The following is a 24,478-nucleotide window of genomic DNA, read 5'->3' as shown; positions in this document are numbered from 1 at the left end:
ATATCACAACTCATACGTTATGCCAGAGCTTACCGAAACTACACAGACTTTTTGTATCGCGCTAGAATTCTGACAAATAGGCTTCTTGAATAGGTTTATTTTGCTACAAGATTGAAGTCATCACTACAGATGTTTTATGGTCGTCATCATGAACTCGTGGATCGTTACGGTGTATCCATCTGCGCTATGAAATCTGATTTGTTCAACGTGTCATAGTTTTCCTTTCCTCTTTCGACTACCAAGGACTTTTTATAAGCAACTCGACGGGTAGCTTACCCTATCAGTGCACCTGGTCTATGCTCCCAGTTTTTAGTGAAGTCCGAGTTGCTCATTTGCTTTCGTTACTTTGTATGTATGATTTTAGTTACTTTAATTCTTTGTTGTGTATGTCTGTTTTTCATGTCTGGTCTTTGTCCCTGGATTGTATTCTTCTGATTACAGCTATAACCTTGGTTCCCTTGATTATTCATACATAATATAACTAAAATTGGTATGATTAATATTTCAAAGAGACAACAACCCCACCGGGATGAAAATGTCAGCCCAAGGCCACCCATCGGTCTTGCATATTCGACGAAGAAACCCACAAACCATAGTATACAGGTGGCTGCAAGTCGGCATTATGTTTAGTTTTCATGACATTTTTGTTATATTGTATAATCTAGCAATGGGGCGTTATGTGAAACAAAAATTATTTGTCTTATTTTGAACTGAATGCAAAGTGTTATGTGAATTCATTATATTACAGATTTTCAACGACCGCTTTGTTATCGCTACATTGATGATGGCTAAATGTATGTCTTTACTGATTCCTTGTATGGAGTGCATACTGAGTAATGGCTCTCAGAACATGTGTCTTTTTACAAAATGGTATGTGCTTTATCCACGTTATTTTGGTTGACCTTATATGCCTTCTATCACTAAACCGAATTGAGTGAACGAACTACGAACGAATTGAAAAAAATACAAAAGCCACCTGTTAAAGATCTGTAAGATAAAGAATTGCTGTTTTAGACCCGTGCAGGTCCGGGTGTTAAAATAATAGGCCTGCAACAGCGCTAAGCTTGTCGTAAAAGGCAACTAAATAGTGCTCAGAATCGTTATCTGGTGGATAGGGCGCTCTGCCCACAGAGCAACTGGGTTGTGTGCCCCTGGCGGCGTGTTACATGCTGGGGTTGTCAGGCTATAATACGGAAAACCTGACTGCAAACCATAGTGGTGCACCGTGTTGGGAACGATGCCACGTTCCGCGAACGTTAAAAATCCCTACTGTGGTATTCTCCCGGAGTAGGAACCATAGGGCTCCACCACACGACCCTACCCACCTCTCCCTATTTCCAGTGGCAATCAAAATTTGTCGACCTCGTTGTCCTTGTGTCCCTCCCATTTTTCATCTCATCATCATTTCATGTTCATTGTATCATCCCTTTCATGTTCATTGCCTGAATATAGCTGAAATATTGCTGCTCGGGCGTTAAACCCCAACAAACAAATAAACAAACCAAGCTAAACACAAGTACGTTAATTCCCTAGTTGCTTTTGATTATTCCAATAGGAATAATAAACACACACAACTATACAGTTACTTTTATCTGGATTTGAAAAAGGTTTACTCTTTAAAGTATGACTTGAACAAAAAACCCTTATCTCTTTCAATTATCTCTGATATCGCAATAAAAAAATCCGTAAAAACAAAAATTGAAACAATTAATGTAAAAAGTGAAGTAACCAAAATATTTCTGGAATGATTTTTTACAGAAAGGGAAACAAATGCTTTACGTGATGGAAACTTACTGTAAAAGGGCTAAACTTTCTGTAGAATAACGTCTAACACAACGAACAGAAATCGTTTTGATAACGTGCTAAATGATCCCTGGACGTTGTTCGAACGTTAACGGTAATTAGCTTTCGTCAGGAATGTGCACAAAAAATATTCGGAACGAATTGCAACGTTCGGAAACGAACAATAAAGATTAAGAACGAACGCGAACGAAGGCTAAATGAAGTCCGTACGATATAGTGCGTTTCATTTACGTTCCATGAGCGTTCATCAAACTTGAAGTTCGTTCCTGGTTCGTTGGCCAGTTCGTAATAGTGTAATAACATTTTTTTCTCTACTGTATATTATAAACTTTATCCCGATTACGATGGGCTTTGTTGTTTGTTTGTTTGTTTGTTTGTTTGTTTGTTTGTTTGGTTTTTTTTTTGTTTTTGTTTTTGTTTTGTTTTGTTTTGTTTTTTTGTTTTTTGTTTTGTTTTGTTTAGTTTTTGTTTGTCTATGTTTTTTTTCTAGCGATAAGTGCATTGTTCTATCAAAAGTCTTTTTTAAATGAGATGTATTTGAGAGGATATCATCATGTTGCTGTCTCATGTAAACAATACATTGACCCTGATATCAAAGATTATATCTCTATCAAGTATCTGTGATAATTGTTTCGTATATATGTCCTTATTTTCGTAATTGTTCTTTTCCTTTTCCGTTATTGAAGGAAATTGGTGAAAAGACAATTTGCTTTAGATACACACGGCTTGCTAAGAAAAGGATCTGGGTAAGACAATTTTTTTTGTCTTTTCATAATGATAAATCGTAATTTGAAGCACATATAGTTTTTCATTTGAAGATTTAAAGTTTATGTTATAATTTACCTACCTCTCAAATAGTAAGCTCTTGAAAAGTCTTTTTGGGTGTTATGTATGAATAGCCTCTTAAAATTTGCGTAGTCTCGGATTCATATGTAAAACTTCATATGTCCTTTGAACTAATGCTTAACTTGACCCCTTCTGTACTTAATTAGCTCACATGGCCCGAAGGATAGCTTTTTAGCAGTTTTAAGCCAATATCTTGAAAACCATAATAAAAAAAATTAATTGATGAATTGTTCTTTCTGAAAGAATCATTTTAATTTTCTGATCTTTCTGTTTTTTGTTTTTAATTTTATTTTTTTTTTGAGTTTATATTCTTAGTGCCTTAATTGTTTGTCTATCTGTACGCCTTGGTTTCATAACAATATTTTTTATATGAAATCTCTACATTGCGAATGTAAATTGAAGAACTACTTAAAAAGTAAAAGGTTCATTTTTATAATTACGGAGTGCAAGCAATTTATGCAAATCTTTCAAACGAACGTAACCCACTAACACAGGACAACATGGTCGGAAGTCTCATTTTGGAAAGGAAAAACAGTAAATATTTTTCTTTGAAAAATTTACTATTTTAAGTTCAGTCAGTACCTAAATAATTTGAGATAGATAATTTAAAAGTATTCAAGTACTTCCGGCATCTCCGATAAATCAAATATTTGCATTTGAAGTATTCTGCTGACCTTAGTTCCCTTGATTACACTTCCAATCGAACATTAAATAAGTCTGTCGTTTTGGAGAATTACTTCCCTTTGCTTCAAATTTGAAAAAATGTCCAAATAAATCAAAGTCAAAGTTAGGAATATTAAAGGGTATATTGCTCTTAAAAAGAGACAAATAAACAAGGTAAAAAATTCAGGCTCTTGACAGCCTTTACTTTCATTTCGTTGACGCGTTACAAACAATACATGCATATCATATAAATACAAATCATGCAATTGTCGGTGAGAATTATGTTTAAAATGAATGAATAAAAGGTTCTTAAATGAGTGAGAATTAAAGATCATGTTATCTTTAACGTGTTCGAAAAAAAAACAAAAAAAAAAAAAAAAAACATTGAACTAAAACCAGTAAAATACAAATTGATCATTGATTTTCAACGAGTGTAAGGACCTGTTTCTTCCATGAAAACATATATATTTTTTGTTCGCTTCACCTAACGAGCTGCCAGTTTTGGAAACGTAGCATATATTGATGTAAAATTTTCTCTTGTTTTTGTTTGAATATGTATAAGCCGCTTCCACTTTTAAGACGTTTCTTAGGTTAAGAGAACGAGTTAAGTAGAGCGCACGTGACCTCCTCTCAACTCTCACTTCTATTTGTCGTCTCGTTATCAATCGGCATTCTCGTCGTGTATATCTTTACCTGACTTTACACTTCGATTGTACAAAGAAGCAAGATCTATTTTTCTTGGTGTTTATGTATAAAATCAAATCATGAGATGAAATAATTTTATTGTCTATTGATACGTTGATATATTCCATGTTTTCAACAGAGAGTCCAAGTTTGTTCCAGTTGCAATAATGAAACATGAATATATCAATAGGTCATATGTCGAATTAGGCTGCTGTGCAGGTTTCACAAGGATCAGTAAAATTGCCGACTGTAAACGTAAATATTATACATAGATATAGCCTTCAGTAGTCATTTACCTGAATAATTTACATAGATGCTTTATTGCTCTAACGATCACATATTTTATGCTTGATATGTTTAATTATGTATGTTTTCTGAGTATAGCATGTTACATGTTACTGATTCATAAAACTCGTTCTCTAGTTGCAGGTAAACTCAACATCATGTATTAAAATTTTGTTATATTATGCCAGCACATTCTCTTCAGAGTTTCCATTGATGTTTTACAATGGAATGCTTTGAACGCTCCCAATGGGGGGATTTAATGGTTGTATTATCAACTGGGTCATGTATACTTATTGCGAGAAATACATCAGTATCAGGTTAAGCATGTATTATCGGGAGCTTATAAATAGCATCATGCAGCTTCATGGTCAAAACATGGCACCCACATGTTTACAAAAATTACGTTATCAGCTTATCAATAGCAAACAATTCGAGCCAAAGACATTTCGGACCATGACAACCTAGACTTTTTTACGGATGCCAGACAGTTTGGCCCATATACAATTTATATCATGACAATTGGAAGAATGCATTGGAAAAATAAAAGCCTTATATCAAAATATATTTTACCATTGCGATAGTTTATATGAATAAAGGATCAGGGCTAACACAAGTTATGAAAGGAGTTTTGAATTTATGCTTATTTGGAATCGTTTTAGGTTTCACCTTCCCAATATTAAAAAATAACATTTTCAATTTCATCAACTTAATGCTGAACCCAACTTTATGGAAACAAAATGGGTTCTTTTCGGTAGAAACCATAAATCTGATTATGCATGATTTGCAAGCGGATAGCTTTATATACGAGCTAAATCCTTTTATCTAACCTTGATATCTTAACAGTTCTTTTGACATTTGTCAAAAGTTTAAGCATCAGTACATTAATACCTTTGCTATAAAGAGCTTCGGGACCTTGATGGTTGTTACATCACTTTCAGCATGCTCCGTCGGAAGATTTGGTTTGAACTGCACAGAAGAATGTAAATGTGTTGGTTGCAAGGAGTGTCATCCTAAAACTGGTGAATGTGAATGTGAAAAAAGAGTAACAGGTTTCGTATATTCTTTAATATAATTCGTAGCCAAATATGGACATAATAATATAGGGCCCGATTGATATAAAATCATTTGGTAATGACATGTTAACTTTGACTTGGGAACATCCCTTTATCGCACGGCTAGACCTTTATCGGACCAGCACTCGTGATTTTCTACCATTTTTGTCGTGCGGCCTCTCGCTCAGTTTGTATATTGCATAACGTTTGATAAAAGAATATAATTCATGCCGTATCAACTTCGGTCAATTTCAAACCCTAGGCCAGAGGCTTTCATACTGATATAGATATATAAAGATACAGCAAATGTTACATATTTTCCATGTATTGTGGTCTATGTAAACATACATTTATCGTATGTTGCAAACCGTAAGATTTTCATCTGTGGTAGTTTTGGCTGTATATAAACTATGGGTTAACAGAGATTGTACTTTCTGCTAATTATTTTTTAACATTGTTCAAGGTGTTCTGCTTTGATATGTCACTCAGGGTTGCTATGATGTTTATGCCAATTTAAATCGATGTCATAATGGTTATTTGAAAACCCAACAAGTCGTACAATTCTAGAATTATAATAAGATATAGATAGCATTGCATGTCATTTCCCATTTAAGGCAAAATTAACAATTAAAACATTTTTTAATTAATGTGACAAAAACTTTATATTTTTCGATAATGAAAAGTATACATCTGAAGTAAAAACAACGTACCAATTGACCGTGGATAATGGCCAAACATAAAGAACCAAAGGTTTTAAGAGTTAATGAAATAATTTCGGTAGATTTTATTAGCAACTCTTCGGGTGTTTCTAGATAAGCAAAGAACCCTTACTCTACCTGTCAACTGGTCAAAGGTCCATGCGCCAAGTTTTTAATAGAGTATGAGTTGCTCATTTTCTTTTGCTTCTTCGTACATGTTCATTGTTGTGTATGTCTATTCTCCGTGTCTAGCCTTTATGATTGAAAACAATTGTTTTCATTGTATATAGAGCAGTGTTGCGAATAGAGTCGTCACATTCTGAGAAGTCTGTATAATATTGATTTGTTATGACATGTATCATTAATTTGTTCCTCTATCATACATAATAACACCTAAATGAGCTGTCCCGTACTACCATATATCGTGTACTTAGGTACAGCCCTAGATTAATCCTACGAGGAGGAATGACCCAGCCAGCGAAAGCTATATTGTTTTATAGCCTAGCTGGCCGAGTGGTCTAGGGCGCTGGACTTTTGTAGGCGGTGTTGCCATAGATGTCACAGCGGTACCAGTTCGAGTCCCGCGGAGGGGACGACCAAACAGTGGCATCGCAAAATTTGACAGTTCTAACATCGTTGGGAATTTTCCATACCCTTCTATAAGTTTACATTATCTTCCCTGTATCAATTTGATCTGAATGAGCAGCGTGGCAAATAGTCGTCACATTCTGAGACGTTTATATATTAATATAATGATAACTTCAACAATTTTAATTCTCAACTGCACTCAATCAGTTTTGTAGTAGATTAATTCGAACCACGTAGTTCACAAAATCAGGTTATTGAAATGAATTGTCAACGTTAATCGGTATCATTCGAATATTTTCCAGGTATCCTAAGTACAGCAGACCAACGTTCCACTAGACAACCTACTGGTGTTTTGACCACTGAAAGATCTAAACTGTCAGGCTCAGGCGTCTGGAAACGCTCTAAAGGTTGGATAATCATACTTTATCTTAAGGAAATAGTATTTGTTATTGCTTTAGAAATTAAGAAACCTATCAATTTTTCATCAACCACAATTGTTTATTTCAACTCTATATGAAATTTAAAACCCATAATTTATATTATGGGACTAGTGGTTAAGTCTAGCACTACAGTGATTACTAGTTTTGACTTCTGTTTTCACAACACAAAATTACACTAGTCCTCTTACGGACGCTATGGACACGGGAGGTTTGGCTATCCATAAATGTAATCCAGAGACAAAGACCAGACATGGGAAACAGACACACACAACAAACAACATAAAATAACCAAAAGAACACATACAAAGTAATAAAGTAAATTAGCAACTTTGACTCCATGAAAAAACTGGGAGAATGGACCAGGTGAACCGAGTGGATAAGCATCCTGTTTTTCTAGAAACATCCGCCGAGTTGCTAAAATATTCAAGTGCAGGGTAGACGAAAGAGAGAGGAAAACTATGACATGAACAAATCAGTTTTCATATTGCAGATTGATACACCGTGGCGATCCATGAGTTCATAATGACGGCCATAAAACTTTCGTAGTGATGACTTCAATCTTAGCATTATAACCCTGTTCCAGAAGCCTTATTGTAAGAAATTTAAAAAAAAACAATTGCATTATTGTGTGAAGGTATAAAATATTACGTAATATTTCGTAACACAGGTTCGTATTTTGTTACTTTAATTTTTGCAGAAGAAGAAGAAGAAGAAGAAGAAGAAAATGCTGATCATTACCCAAGCGTGACCGTCTTTTCTGCATTATCACCAATAATTGTCATCATAATAATACTTGCGGTGGTCGTGTGGCGAGAAAGGCGAGTTAATTTGTAATTTTCCTTTAAGGATAATCAATTCATCCAGATCAATCGATAGGTTTGACTGTATTATGGTTTCATATGCATGGCAAGTGCGAAAGACATTTGTTGTTTTGTTTTCATTGTCTCTTGAGTTTTATTTATTTTTTGTCGATATTGAGAATGTAGACTCTTTCTTTTTCATGTTTGTTTTTTTGTCATGTACTTGTCTCTGAATTGTCTTATTATTCTGAGGTTTTGGAATTTTGTGCCAGTGTGTACTAACAATTGATACAAGAGAAAAGAATGCGTGTCCTCTGTAATACAATTTATATCAATATTTATCAATCTACAATCTACAATATTTCCTCACAGCCTGATACTTTTTAATAACTGTCTGATCTTTTTCAGAAGACACGAGAAAAGGAACCGTAAGCTGCAAGGTACGTATTTTATAACCAGGCAGCCCATCTAATATTTTTTTGTTCCACAAGTTTATCTAAAATATAACCCCGGGTCATCAATGACGTGTTCTGTTTTCCAATTGGCTGAGCGGAAATGACGTTATTTTATATATTTTTATACGATATAATGTTCAAATTTTAAGAAAAGAAACGTTGAAATATTTCGTTCAAATTATTTATAGCACCTTTCGATACAAATGCACAATAATAAAGTTAATTTAGATTATTTCTTCTTTGTTTTTATTTTATTTCATATGAGGCCATTTACCCATATATCGTGCATATCCATCGGTGGTGACCTAAGTCTATATTTTACAGAGCCTAGGGTCGCTTATGATATTGACCAGGGAACCAGATTACGTATTACATAACTATCAAAACTTTGTTTTGTATTTTAAATAAGAAAGTGTATGTGCACATTGTGTTGTATTTATAGTTTGTTGTAATCTTTTAATTTTGTTTTAAATGTTAACTGCTATAATCCCAAATCCTTTTAGACCGATGCAAATTAAAATTTGTCGTGCGTGGTATCTCAAGAAAACGAAATAAATATTCATAGCTTATTGTTCTGATATTTTCTCAAGCTTCCTGTGCCGAGTACGAAATACCAGGGCGCAATTATTACGACAGACTACAGACAATAACCGAAGAATCTTTGGATCAAAGCTCCCCAAATCATCCCACCGAAGGAAATATGAACCATTTTATTAACCGTAACAGGCGTGATGGACAAGGGCCTATAACCGTTTCAGTCGTTGTCGTAAATGGAACAATGAACGTTAATGAATACGAAGATGTAGTTTAAGAAGAACGGTGAGAACAAGACCGAAAACACATAACTGTAAATTCTAAAGATATAATTAATTGAAATTGTGACAGAGTTTTTTTATGTAGAAATATTTTTTTTATAATATTGTAGACAAATTTATGTTAAAGAGAGTTTGCAAAATGTTCTTGTTGTAGTTTGATCATAGAACAGTTATATACCACAATTTGGAAATGAAAAAGTAAATATAAATTTTATAATAAAAACAAAATAAAATCAATGACGACAATGTTGCTAATTCAGAGCATTCAAAAATATGTATCAGGGAATATCAAATATATCAAAGGAATATCAAATATATCAAGGGAATATCAAATATATCAAAGGAATATCAAGATCTGAACAGTGTTTGTACTTCGAAACACATTATGCTGTAGATAGCCCTCAAATGATAATCGGATGTAAAAACAATTTTCAGGCATATGTAGTTTATTTAAGGTAAATTAACCTCGTAGAAGGAAAACAAAAGGAGAGTGCACTATCATTTGTTTCATATTTTTAAAACTAAACGTAATTATTTACATTATCATGAATATTCAAAAGACGGCAATGTCAAATTTGAAATTTTAATTGAACAAAGATATCTTAGAGATGAAAACCTCCTGATGAGATTTCGTTCAAGTTTGACAGTTTCCAAATTTTTGGATTATCGCTCTTACATTATAACACTCTTCGCATCAGCATAGATGGGCACTGCTTGTGGTCTCAGTCTTGTATTCTTTGCCCCATAGGCTTCTATGGTATACCTTAAATTTTCATGATTTTTTTTAAAAAATAGACAAGGAGTTTCAATCTAACTTTTGACCACGTTTTTCAATTAAGGAAATGTCAAAAATAATTTTTTGGCCCATTTTAGAAGAAAAAGGCACGAATTTCGGTACACCAGGACAGGTCAAACTAAAAATAGACTTTTTGTACTTTCACTTTTATTTTGAGTTCATAAAATAGACCCCTTTTTCTGAAGCATAATTTTTCATGAAAATACTTTTTTTCTTAAGAACAAGTTTTTTGTGTAATAGCTTGATATTTACCCGTACTTTTGCCAAGAAACAAAAACAGGAAAAGGCAAAAAGGAGGCGCACTATATTTTTAGCCTCCATGTTTTGACGTACACCCGCTCAAGAATATGTAATACAAGACTGGTACCTTGTACGGAAAATAAACTTTCAAGATAGAAAAATAAATATTAACGGAAATGACTTGTTCGATTCAATGACAGTTAGACAGGATAAAAAAAATCTCGGAATTTTTTCTGAATGTTTTGTCATTAGCTTCTTTACACGCCGTATTGTCTGGCGTAATTGTTAACAGGTCGACAGGTTTTATGTTAAGTTATTTTGAATTTTGTGATAAATGATTGATTTCGATATTCAACTTTTTTTCTGAGTAACTCAAAAAGGCGTTATAATTTATAAATTTATAAATAAGTTATTAGGAAAAAAATAATATAGGACTCTATTCAACGGGTGCCTCATACAATATTTAGAGACTTACAATTTTGTCAGACCTAAATGTCATCACAGCAATATAAATAAATTATTTCAATCTGAAATATTAACAAACTTTTAAGACATTAAAAAACACACTTAACAAAAGTATTTCAGGTTGAAGAGAAGATATCGCTTATAATAATTAATAAATGGACATTAAATGTGGTTTAGTAAATTGTAAAACAGGATGTTCCTTAACTGAACTACTTTCTTGTCCGAGAGATGTTATTTCCCCGCCCAATATGATCCAATGCCAGTTTGCTTTTAATATATGTAAGCATAGGTCTTTCCTTAAATACTGGCAAGGGGAGGGGGTGATTGGTCTTATCCCTATAATATCAATGTCACTGTTAAAACACATATTTTATGTCCTGAAACAACTTTTTTTCTGCGTTTGCTATATATTCTGAACTAATTTTAAACTAGTTTGTGTAAAAAAAATGTGTCGGAAAATTGTCCCGTATCTTTTTTTTTATAGTAGAACGTAACCAAACAGTATGTGTTTATATCTCCAGGGAACAACTTTCAATTGTGCTGGTATTGTCAAATACAGTTTCCGAAGAGGCATACCGAAGGATTTCCAAACAAAATAGTTTTTTGGATGATTAAGTTTTGCATTAATCAGTAATCATAAGCTTCGCCTTGGTTTTATACGTTTTAATCATTACAGTTGTAATGGGTTTACTACTTGTCTTGTAAAGAAATGAAATTATAGCTCTGTAAACATTGTATCAGCACCAATACTGAACTATATATCATTTAAATGTACACAATCCATAACAAATAGGAATATTGAAAATCAAAATATCAAATGCACCATCAGTTTGTAAACCATTACTTAATAGATAGCAGTGTTTTATCGAATGTTCCCAGTGAAATTAATTTAAGATGACCAATGAATAGGGGAACTTTATCCCACCAAAACGTCACAACTTTGAAATCAATTCGCCATGCAGAAAATTTGAAATTTATGTTGAAAATAGCAACAAATAATCGAGGACATCTATATAATAAATAGGATAATCAATTGGTTATCGTGAATAACCAAAATATGATCACTCATGCCAAGAACGCTGTAAAATTTAACTCGTACGCAGAACAAGTTCCGCACACTCGTTAAATCTATGAGTTCCTCGGCACTCGTGATCAGATTTTGGTTATTCACTCCTTCCAATTAATTATCCTATTATTAGTTTCTTTTATGCCAACTTTATTTACAAATTGAACTTTAATTTTGTTTGTTTGCTTGTTTGTGTTACTTAATGATATACATTTTATTACTTCTGCAAGAAGCCTATTCACATTATAAAATACATTTTCCGTTCATGCTATGACAGTGTGATGATTAATTCAGTTGCCCCAAAGTTCTGCTATGTCATCAACTTACTTGAAACGCATGGCATTCTAACAAACAAACTGTGACATCACCGCTTGCTATAAGACATCACTTTCCTTTAAAAGGTTTGGCTATATTATATATTGACCATAAGTAATACTGGCTAAATTCATTGTTAAAAAAACTTCGAAAAACCAGAGGAACTATATTACATCACATCTTTGAAATCTTTCCTGGAATTCAGTTGGTTCTGGTTCATAATATTAGAGTGGAAAATCGAAAAAAGGTCAAATTATTTTTCATTTAGATTCAACATAAACGCTATATTTCTATTGATTTAAGATTATTTAATTACTCCAGGTGGTAACCTAAAAATATGGTTCGTAACAAAAGGCATCTGTACCTTTTTCTATCATATACACCTGAATTATAATCTCATTTTATGTTCGTAATACGCTCGTACATCGTTACGGTGTAACTGTCTGCACCATGAAACCAATTTGTTCACTCTGTAATAGCTTTTCTGTCGTCTTTGGTTTACCCCGGACTTAACATTTTATGAGCAAAATTAAAGCTATTATATTGATGCTAATATTCAACAAAAAAATACAGCTATTTCACATAGCTACGTAGAAATAATAGGTGTTGGATATGTCTTCCTATTTCGAAATGTTTGCCTTTGAGTACTCTTTACATAAAATTTATGTTTTATTCTTGAAATTCCGAAGAATATTGTTCTAATGCTGCTGGTACTCCTTGAGGCATGTGTAGTGATTGTTCAAGGCTGATTTTGATATAAAACGCATATACCCCTGTCTTGTTATTTGTTTTGGAAAAGGGTTTTACGGTAAAAAAAAAAAAGAAGGTCATGTAAATGAGTCATTTTGAGATGAGTATATGTAAAATATTTGAAACTTATCTTTTATCTAATCAAATATTTTACCCCATCTGCTGTTGTTCTTTATACAATCTAACGGTTGTATACTTACATTAAATGTTCGAACTAAATTTGTTATGCAGTGTAGTTTATATTATGTAATTCTGACATATTAATGCAGTTTTTATCTGATTGCTTAAAGTTGTTTATCTATGTACATGTAGTAAAAGGATTTTATATTTCGTACAATAAATCATCAGCCACTGTTTTATGTCACAATTCATAGATTTAACCATGACTAACTGCCATACAATATACTTTAAATGTACGTTAATTTTTAGATTGTCCATAAAAGTCCCTTTTGTAAAATTTTATTTTTTATATCAAGTTTTCGTGAGAAATTAATGTTAAATTCGTTGTAAAATATTTTGACAGAGTTCAAACCAAAAAACAATATTAAGGACTCGTATAATCAAGACATATATACGATGATAATGAAGATTTCTACAGTCGCCAGTCATTCCAGAACTCTGCAGCCGATTTATTTGTTGATAAATGTCTTATGAACAATTATTACGCAGGGGACTGTTTATGCCCGACAATGACAAATACCGTCTATGGTTTTATTCCGTTATTAAATAGTTTTTTTCATGAATGATAGCATACAATACATATATAAAATGTATAAATAATTTATCTTCATGTTTCGTTTAGCATTATAATTACTTCCACCCGTGTCAAATGTACAATTTTAACTTGTTAATCGATGAGTTGGTCTGCATTTCTAACATATATCATTCTGATTTACTTTTGTTACGTTGTATGTATTATTTTTTATGTTCTTTGTTGTGTATGTCAGTTTTCCATGTCTTGTCTTCGTTCTTGGATTACATTATTTTTATTTCCCCGAATCTTGGTTCAATCATTATTCTCTAATGTTGACAAAAATATGGTTTGATTTTTGTTCGCTTTAATTCTTTTAACTTTAATTCTTATGTGTATTCATAGAGTTTTTCCCGCACTATGGCATGGATAAGAAACATCAGATTTCATCGTTTTGATTTGAAAGAAGGATAATAACAAAATTACTGACCTGAATTATTATGCAATATTCAAACGGAATAGTCTAAAAGACAAATATGCATAATAGATGGCAGTATCAAGGGGAAACCTTGAAAGGTCCAAAACCACGCAATTAACATGACTGGTTACATACAGATAGAAATGATAGGTATAACACGTTTATAACACTATAATTTTTGGGTATTAATACTGTGAAATAAATTGGGTATTAATACAAAAACAGTTCAGGATATGCATATCTTGTCAATGGGGAAACCTCCTGCTGTCCGATTCTTTATAACGTGTTGTCCAATTCTTAATTACCATTTGTTCATTTGTCTTCTATATCAGACGCCACGTTCATCTTAAATGTAATATCAAATAATTTCCAATACAATTTATTGACGGATTTTACAGTATCCATGTGTGTGTTTTAAGAAGTCCATCCCATATTATATTGGCATACCAATTCTGTATATTTATCAACATTTAGTTTTATGTGAATGTTCTAATTTTCACTAATTTCTTTGTCAAAATTTATGTTTGGTTTTTGTGTACTGTATTTTATGTTTTGTCTTTTTTTGTACTGTATTTGTATCTTGTTTTTTTTGTGTAATACTTCGTTTTGACAGGTCAGGAATTAAGTACCAGTCCACATAAAAATCAGGCAATTCATGCAAATCAAAAACCCACTGAAATCAGTTTTATTTCTTATCAAGAAAAAGATACTGGTCGCATAACAAGTCTTAGTTTTCATTTGGAGGCTGTGCTTTTGAGATAAAAAAAAAAAAAAGCATGTAGATTGTACATTAAATTGGCACTTTGCAAGAATTATCGTTCTTGATTTGGTTTGATTTTGTTGATTTTTGTGGGAAATGAATGTGTGAGTTTCTATAAAGTGCAGATCTGAATGCAGAAATGACTATCCTTGTGTGAAATTATAGCATATGTAGACTTGAAAAGCATCGTTTGTTTGATGGGTTTTTCTTCATCATGAATTATTTTAACATTGGAAGTGTATGAATTTTATGTGGACTGGTAATTAATTTTAACAGAAGACTTCAATGCCTTATCAAATAATGTTATTTACTAGTTCTTAGTTCATGAAATCTTGTAGATGTATAAAAATTTGATGAATATACATTGTTACGCACACCAATCTATTTATTGCATATGTATGATGTAGATAAATTTCAGTTGGGAATTTCATGTAATTACGAAATATCTGGTATTTTCGTTTTTAAGCAAAGTGCAATTCAGCAAAGCTGTTTTACATATTTATTTTCTCTGGTGCAATTCGATTCGGTAAAGACAAGGTATATTGCAATAATCAATTTGAAAAGCAAAAGCAAGCAAACCCAAACAAGAGCAACTGGAAAGAACAGAAGGAATATACGCAAAAATAGTCTGTTTAAAAAAAATGAATAATTTTTCACGATTTTGAATATGTAATTGTTACAAATGGGCACTGCTTCAAATAGTGTTATCATTAAACTAACATTGCTATAACATAAATAGAAAAGACTATAGTCTTTGGTGTTGTTATTTGATGGCGATGTACACTTTTATGTTTGATTGAATGATTAAATGGCTGTAAAGACAATTTTCATTACGACTCTGATAACATTTCTGTTTTTAATTTGTTCTATCATGTTTACTTTCAGGTAGTTGTTGTCCTTTCATTTATTTGTTTGTTTGTTTGTTTGTCTGTTTTCTTATTCGTTTTACTTTTCTTTTGCCGATAATACATATACCTGTGTTTTTTAATGTTGTAAGTGCACATTTTTGTGACTATAAAATATAGATTTTTGAAAAAGTTTTCCGTAAGTATGAAATTGATTGGAATAAAAATCTGTTTTAAATTTGACCATTGGGGAGATAATTGCCAGAGTGTAGGAGACGGTGGAAATAGATAGACGTGACATGAAGTAAGGTAATAAAACAGATAAACATGAAGTCGGGTAATGAAATAGACAGACATAAAGTAGGGCAATGACATGACATAGACAGACATGAAGTAGAGTAATGGAATAAATAGACATGGAGTAGGGCAATGGAAAAAAAGTTGTTGTATATGTAAGAAATGGAATGACTTATCTCTGTAAATAAATGTAATACATTTTCTTCATTTCGTTATGATTTAGTCGCACAATAGAGTGAGGCATTTCCGGATGTCAGTCTAATTGAAAAATACATTTCTTGGAGATATTGTAATAAAACGGCTTGTACTTCATTATTTTCAATAATGCTTCTGTTAGAAGTTTGTTATATATTGATTCAATTTCAAAAGAGGCAATTTTTCTATAAAACCATGTCAAGCGAAACAATATCCAATGCCTTAAAACCAGCCAGAAGTTCATGATTAGTAATCAAAGCTTTCCTAAATTCCTCCTTTTTTATTATACGTCCTCATGAAAACTACATTTGACATAAAAGTGCAAATAAAGGTTAGTCACTGCTGTAATCAACACTTACTGGCGAGTTACAGGAAAGTATGTGATTTTTTACACTGTAAACAGTAAAGCAAATGCATGATACATATGCAGATCCATGGAAATGAGCGCAGTAAGAGTTGTTTCAAACCCTTAATAACTATATTTGAACAGATTATTTGACTATCTTGAGATATAATGTATTAAAACCTGCCTGGTTTTTTTTAACAGACCCATACTTGAAATTCTTTGTAAGTCGAAAAAAGCGAAAAATTGTAGCGCTTGTTGCCATGGTTTAAGAAGGTAGAACTACACTATTACATATTGTCGGTGCGCTTTTGTTAACCATTTTGCACATATATCATGTAAACATCTATGTACCATAGATTGATTTCGCTCTGTTTTAAATAAATGCTCGAAAGGCTTTGATGGAATTGAATATGATACAAACATATCACTGATTTTCAGAATTATGTCCCTTAGCGAAGGTCTACCTTCTCCAATGTTTTATTTGATTTGGCTCTTTGTTAACCAAACACACACGATTTACATGTGTACTATACGATAATACCTTCACTTGAAAGAATGTATGTAGTTCTATATTTGACTGGAAATGGATTCATTTAGTTGATCAGTTATCCAAATTGCGGCCATTGATCTTTTATAATGTATAGTTTTTATTGGGTAACATTCACCTTGAAATAACTTAATCCTACTCCACATCAGACGCTAATCAGTAAGATTGTTCTAACGGTAATATTTAAAGACTATCTGAAATCATGAGCTTAAAAAATGAGCATTGCCTTATTTGAATGGTTAACGCAAACGAATATGCAAAAGTAGACCTGGCGTAACCTTCATGGTGAAAGGGAAAATATGAATATATCTTTCATTTCAGTGTATTTTTAACAACATAGTAAGTACTTACAATGTTTATTGAATGCACGTCGCTGTGTATAATACTATTTGGTTTTTTTTCAGTTATGTGTAGTTTTACGGTCGGAAAACCAACAAAATATACAACAGATGCATTTTTACATTTGAATGCCATTACTTGTAGATAATCGCACTAATGATAAACTGTTATCAGATAATGATAGCTTTTTAAATGATGTAATTCTTTTTATTGTTCTACTTTGAAAAGCAAGGTTTTGCATGTTTTATTTTTATTATTTTACGTGAATTGTGATTGAAGATTGATTTGGACAGGTGGAACCGATAATTGTCTGGAGGTGGTCCTGTGCGAACATTGTGATAATGATCTCAAATATATTTGATTGTATATTGATGGTATTTGAATTAGTTTATCTTTACATATGTATGATAAGTGCACTCTTGACTGTATCTCTTTCTTTTCATGTACTTTATTTACAATTGTGATCAATTTAGTCTTACAAAATTTAAAACCTCCATAATTTGTTATAAATGGATGCGGGCAACAATATGTGTTGCTGTTAATTGTCCTGTCACCTTTCCTTCTGGCCGGAAGTTTTTGTTCCATAAAATCTGGATTTTCTTTTCAGTTCTAAACCGTCTTATATCCGGTTTTTAATCATGCCTTGCAAAGTTGATTTCATTAGCAACCGTGACAGACTTGCAATCGTCGATCTTCCATTCATGAACAGAGAAAAGAAAAATGATCATGATGAAGAAAACAAAGAAAACTGTCAGCCAGGGACTTTATACTCCCTCGTATTATCACCAAAGTTCTCAGACGTAAAAGACACGCCAGTATGGAAAAGTACACAAAAAGAGTTTTGAATGGTTGATTGTAACCGATGAGAGGTACATTTGTTCCATTTGTCAGAAGTACAGCACAAAGAAAGAATTATATCAGAAATCAGGATTGAAAAAAAACGTGTATCAATACAACAGTTAAAATATGGGTAAACTGGAGGAAAGGACATATTAATTGACAATGTGAAAAAGTGTGGAAGGGGGGAATAAAAACCTGAAATCAGTTGTTGTGAAATCGCATATAATGAGGAAAATTGTTTATGAGAGGTAACAGAAAAAGGACAATTTGAATAGGAAATTTTAAGATGAAAGAGATTAAAGAGATGAAAATTGTAGAAGTGTGAAATATCTGTATGCAATAGAATTGTACTGTAATACCCTTTAAAGTATTATAAATAACATGGAGGTCTCCTCACAATTTTTATTTCGATACCCCACAAGAAATACCCGGTTAAAAATTTTCATTTCAAAATTATACCCTGTTGTAAAAGGGAATATCCAAAAGACCCACCTTACCCTTGACAAAAAAGAAAACATTGCTTAACAGTAATAACCTTTGTCATATTGCGCTTTACTTTATTTCTGTACTTCAATAAAATACAAAAAATTACAATCATATATATTGCAAATATCATTATGCTATACACGTGGTTTAAGGAGTAGCCTCTCATCAGAAGCGCAAGAATCAAATATGTAGGAATTTCTTAATCCAAAATAAGGGTAACAACAAAGTTACCGAACGCTTATGCGATCATACAATCAAGTCAAGTCCAAAACAGATCTCGCAAAATAGATATTACACCACCGCAGCAGCTTGTGCCGAAATAGTTCTGACTTGGTATAGGCATTTCAAACGAAATAAAGGATAAAATCTAAATTTCACAGCGCGCTTAAACTCCATCTTCCATTGCGGGATGAATATACCGGTGGTGAATTAATAGCATTTACATGCTATAGTGTCATAATCGGTAAGTTAGCGATCACATCAGCACAAAGAACACGTTGTTTACAATTAGTACTTAAAACCAAAATTATCGAAATAAGGATCCGAATCCATCACATTGAGGTTCTACCATGTGCAATGCAAAGAATGTGTTCTTTTGAGTATTTTGAAATTTGTAATTCTGCAAATTCGATAAATATGATGTATCAAATTTAAAGTGATGAAATGAACATCAAAAGCAATGATAGAACGATTTTTAATTTTATACAGCGAAACCAGTCAAAAACTCTATAAAACCGAAAAACTGTCTACACCTACACGTGCCTGTTTCCGTGTCTGGTCTTTGTCCCTGGATAGCGTTCTTTTTATTTCCGCAAGAATCTTGATTCCCCTGATTACTCTTTAAATACATTCTGAAACTTGATGAACCGAACACCTGTCTAAACCAAACCAAATATTAAGTCCAAAACAGGTTCGGTAATAATATAGAAATAATAAGGCTCTTTATAAAAGCCGGAATGCCATCAAATGCGACTTTTGTCACTAGGACTAATTCAATTGCAATTCAAGTGAAAAAGGGAAAAAACCAAGTTTCCAAACATTAAAGTAGCAGTCTTTGTAAAAGTCAAGTCAAACAGGAGGTCATTCATGCATGTCACAAACCCACCAAATTAACTTATATGTCCTATTCAGAACCAGTTACAGACAATATTACCAGTCTTGTTATTTTCATTTGCGTGTTACGCTTTTGAGATAACATTTACATAGTTTATACATGAAATTATCACTTTGTAAGAGTCATTATTCTTGATTTGCTTTGATTTGGTTGATTTTTGTGTGAAATGAATGTATGATTTTCTCAAAAGTGCAGATCTGAATACAGAACAGAATAATGTGTACTAAACATATAGCAGGTGAAGACCGAAACACATTGTTTGTTCGGTGGGTTTTTCTACACCATGAATCATTTTACCACTGGCAGTGTCTGAATTTTATACGGACTGGTACTTAACATATATACAGTCATTATAAAAGTCAAATTCCTTATTCAAAACAATAAAACGTTGAAAAAAACAATAATAAATTTATCGTTTATTTGAATTTCAATACATGTTTATAGTAATGCCCCAAGCTACACATGCGCTCTACATCATTTTACGTCTAGATGATAACGAAGCTATAGGGATGTTATGTAACAAGACGGTGATACATCAAACTATGCTATACGCTATGTAACGGAACAGTGACAAAATACATCGTTGTCTGTGTGATTTGGCCTATATAAAGCAACGACGTCTAAATATAAACTGAGATTAAAAGAAATCAGAATATATTTCTGGACACTTTACGACCTGCACGTGATATACCGGATGTGTTAGCTCTTACCTCCTACGATGATTATTTCAGAACTTTCAAACGAATTAATGTAATCGTGCAGGATATGGTTCCAGCAAAAAGCTTTTTCTTCTTTCCGTCTTTTATTTCTGCAGCTTTTTTCAGCAATCTACTACATAAGAGCTCGGTATAACCGTACTTACATTAATTTCACAATGTCTGTAAATGTTTATATAAAAATGTTGGGAGAAAACAAGCCATTCACCTAATCATCCATCGCCGTTTAAAAATGAAATGTGCTTGTGTGTTTTTTCCTGTTTGTCTATTTCCTGTTTGTTTCTTTTTGTCTTTTTTGTGTTGCTGTTGTTTTGTTTGCTTCGTTGATAAATTTAAATCTTGTGCATTTTAAGTGTAGGGAGGACTTGACAAAATTAAGTGTACGGCAGATTTGAGAAAGTTTATGATTTTGCAAGTTAAGTATGATAAGGAGTGGACAAAGTTATGTCTAGGGAGGAGTTGACAAAATTTATGATTGTGCAATTTTAAGGTATTGCGAAGTTAACTTTTGCAAAATTAGTGTAGTGTAGGGAGGAATTGACAAAATTTAGGATTGTTCAAGTTTAGCGTAGGTAGAAGTTGACAAAGTTTATGATTGTGCATTTTAAGTATAAGGAGGAGTTGACAAAGTGAATGATGTTGAAAATTGGTGCAGGGTAGGGAGGACTTCACAAAGTTAATGATAGCGCAAGTTCAAGGTAGGATGGAGTTGACAAAGTTAATGCTTGTGCACGTTACATGTAAGCGCAGATATTTATGGCGTTCAATGAAATCAGAGTAGCTAGTACTTGCTGTAGTGCAGTGAATTATTTGAGAAATATAAATACCATATGCGGGAGATGAAGCCATATTGCTGCACAGGTTAGGAAAATTTAATGATATTAAAGTTAAAGTCGTCTCTTTTATCATAAATCTTTGTGCTGAGATGACCGCCGTTGTCAAATTTGAGATGTAGGTCCAAAATCAAAAAAAGGATGCAGAACAGGCTATTTCTGTAGTTTCTTTTATCTCCAACTCTGTTGGATGTATTGACGCTAACCATTTATCAAAAGAAGGGTTGTCGATGGACAACCTTTCTTTTTTTATTCTCTACGAGGTTTAAATATAACTAAAAATCGGCTAGGAGAGGAGCACAGTTAGTGCCCTCTTGTTGCAAAATAGCTCCTCCAAATGTGACAAATATGTTATCAATAAAATCAAACATATCGCAAACCTGCCTTTCAGTGAAGCACACTTTGCCCTTTTGCGATGGCAGTAAAATGTGTGGATTTGTAACCAAGAACAACATATTTTTTTTAAAACAGCAAGCGATTTACGAATAAGTCCTTTCAAACGAGATTTCAATTTTATCGTGAGGGAACATAGTGTAAAAATTTGAGAAGTAAAAAGAGAACTAATTTCCGAAAAACTGCGGATTTTAGGTTTTGAAGTCATTTTTTACTTTTTAAGTACCCACATATGATTAATGTCACTACGAGAGTAGGTGGTATTACAATAAGCTTGCTGTCCATCCTTCATTACGGACGAATGTTTGTAAGATGAATTGACATCTCCTTCATCTAAATTGATGTAATGGGACTTTAAAAATGACTTACATGTATTACATTGCTCCTTTCTAAATTTGAAATGAAATGAATTTGCAAGTTCTATAAAATACAACTATATTTTACTATTTCGGTACATCCAAATGTCTATTGCAGATGTAATTATGGTACTCCTATGTGTAAATCTGGTTTTGGCCTTTTTTTTATTTATTTACTTATTTATTTTTTTTTTTTTTTGTAAGCCTGCAGTTTGTTTTTTTTTTTTTGGTTTTGTTTGTTTGTTTACTTATTGTCATAACTTCTTTTTTGTCATGGTTTTCAAAACTCAGTCAAGATTTCCAGAAAACAGAGCATGCGTAACTTCTAATGACCCTTCCATTGCGATGGATTTGTTTCAAAGGGTTAGACTTGCTCGTTAATTAATAAATATTTTGGTCTTTTATTATTTTTTTTTAATTATTCCAGGTGCTTTACTTTGTGTCAATGTTACTGCTCGTTGTTTTATGACCTGGTATAAGTCCAGTGTCAAATTTATGTCCAGGTCTACCTTGGACAGTAGTTTCACAAATTACATGGCATTTAAGTTGAAAAATTTACAACAAAATGTCACAAAACAGGATAACAGAATATGGTCGCCCACATAAGAAACCTTTTAGACTCAAATAAATCAGCTCGCAGTAACAATGTCCGTTATAATATATTTCCTTGACTGCATCAGATAATTATCTGCGTAAATATATGGTTTATTTAGATTTATTTCATTTCTGATTGAAAAAGGGCAGAATATACAATCAACTATCTTTGATTAAGCAATTCCTGTCTCGTCATTTCCTGTTTCAAATATTTCTTTTTTATCAATATTAATATCACGAGGTAATGTACCTCATTGTTGCCAAGGTAAAATTGAGTGAACAAGTAGAAATAACGGTTCACAAAATGTTCGATCTACAAATTACTAGAGAGACGTTATGTACTCGATACCCCCGGTATGCAGGCAGAATATGTAACAAAACGAAACAAACATACGTGAGAATTTGTCAAGGAACTATCGAAACTTTACAGAATAAAATCGGATAAATTGAGGAATCTAATATCCAAGTATGAGAGTGGACGAGGGTAATAATGTCTTTTTTTCAAAACAAAAAAGCAAAAAAAAAACCATAAAAAGTGAGAGAAAATATGAGGTAAATTGAACTCATAAAAAGTTTTTGCAGAATAGAAAAGGACATTTCAAAGACATAAACAGACACACAATATAATCTCCTCAGTACAACAATATAATCTCCTCAGTACAACAATATAATCTCCTCAGTACAACATGTTTAACCTACAACGACGTACAATATAATGGCTTTATTAAAGTACTACACAATAACCTCAGATACAACGTTTAATTCAAAATCGGTGACTTACAATAAGAAGCAATGTTTCATTCTCATCACAGCACAGGTCTTTAGAAAGTTTAGATGATCAATGACATTCCTAATATTTCAGGGGAGCTGTTGATTGGAATGCCCGGTCGTCGATCAGGGACATTACAATTGCTGGTTATATTGAAAACACACAGGGCATTGGAATATGTTTTTGTTATTTTTGTATTTATTCTTGTAGTTTTGTCTAAAGGTACTACAATCGAAGAGCATATGGCCTTACACATTACAGACTGTAGGACTTGCGCGTGCATGCCGACCATAAACAAGAGCAGTATGATAATCTATGTGTGATTTGGTATCAATTATATTCCCTATTTTTTCTGTTTTAGGAAACATTGTCATTTGTCGACAAAAGTACACACTAATATCACAATCTTCGTGAAATGAAGACATAAATTTGGGTTTGTAGTGATTCTGAATATGAATTATATTCTTTTATCTTGTACAAGAGATCGATTAATAGACCAAGTCGTTAAGTCAATGATTTTTTTTTATTTGTAAAAATAAAAAGAATATACATGTATTTATTTGATTAAGAAAATTGACATCTTTTATGTATGCATCCTCTTGACTAACTTGTCAAATTTAATACTAAATTTGTAATCAGCCCATTTTTACGCACATCTTTCTGATACCGAAAGCTTACCTCACTAAAATAACTTTCTTATCGGTCAGATGGATATAATCTTTCTATGAAATTAAGGATCTGCAGTTAATTTAATTTTGTGTTATCAAATTCTCTACGAAATATTTATAGAAAGTGTATTCTTTGTATGGACAAATAAGTGTACAATTTACGGGCTATTAATCGGATCTTTCCCATGAGATATTTTAATGTCCCGTGATTGATCGATTGATTGATTGATTGTTGTGGTTTAACTTCCGAGCAGCACTATTTCAGCTATATTCAGACGATGAACATGAAATGGGTGATAAAATGAACATGAAATGATGATGAAATGAAACAAAGGGATGGGACACAAGAATAATAGGGTTGACAAATTTTGCAAAAGGTTCCTACTCCTATCGAATAACACAGCTGGGTTCTTTAACGTGCAAGGAACATCTTTCCCAACAGGGTGCACC

The 24,478-nt window shown here is 32.6% G+C and overlaps 1 protein-coding gene across 2 annotated transcripts; it reads left to right on the top strand.

Annotated features, from left to right (window-relative positions):
- Nucleotides 1–753: 753 nt before the first annotated feature.
- On the top strand, nt 754–10,513 carry LOC148606092 (uncharacterized). 2 transcript variants are annotated; one of them, XM_088545570.1, is made up of 8 exons: nt 754–870; nt 2,490–2,549; nt 4,187–4,251; nt 5,220–5,330; nt 6,922–7,026; nt 7,757–7,877; nt 8,268–8,299; nt 8,905–10,513. In XM_088545570.1, the coding sequence occupies exons 1-8, from the start codon at nt 782–784 to the stop codon at nt 9,123–9,125; spliced, it is 804 nt and encodes a 267-aa protein (XP_088401696.1). In that variant the 5' UTR covers nt 754–781; the 3' UTR covers nt 9,126–10,513. The 2 variants fall into 2 exon arrangements, with proteins under 2 accessions (XP_088401696.1, XP_088401695.1); XM_088545569.1 differs by having other exon boundaries at nt 4,136–4,251.
- The last annotated feature ends 13,965 nt before the right edge of the window (nt 10,514–24,478 follow it).

This window comes from Perna viridis, chromosome 9 (genome assembly GCF_037379345.1).
Source record: "Perna viridis isolate PV_CMFRI_1.1 ecotype Kerala chromosome 9, ASM3737934v1, whole genome shotgun sequence".
In the NCBI taxonomy this organism is placed as follows: Eukaryota; Metazoa; Mollusca; class Bivalvia; order Mytilida; family Mytilidae; genus Perna; species Perna viridis.
The sequence above is the reverse complement of the archived record's forward strand: the minus strand, read 5'-3'. Positions and strand labels throughout refer to the sequence as shown.

Excerpts from the sequence above, each read along its gene's own strand:
- LOC148606092 (XM_088545569.1), top strand. The coding sequence starts at position 782 with ATGATGGCTAAATGTATGTCTTTACTGATTCCTTGTATGGAGTGCATA. Across the intron at positions 871-2,489 it reads ATGTGTCTTTTTACAAAATG|GAAATTGGTGAAAAGACAAT; the intron begins GTATGTGCTTTA and ends CCGTTATTGAAG. Across the intron at positions 2,550-4,135 it reads TTGCTAAGAAAAGGATCTGG|AGAGTCCAAGTTTGTTCCAG; the intron begins GTAAGACAATTT and ends TGTTTTCAACAG.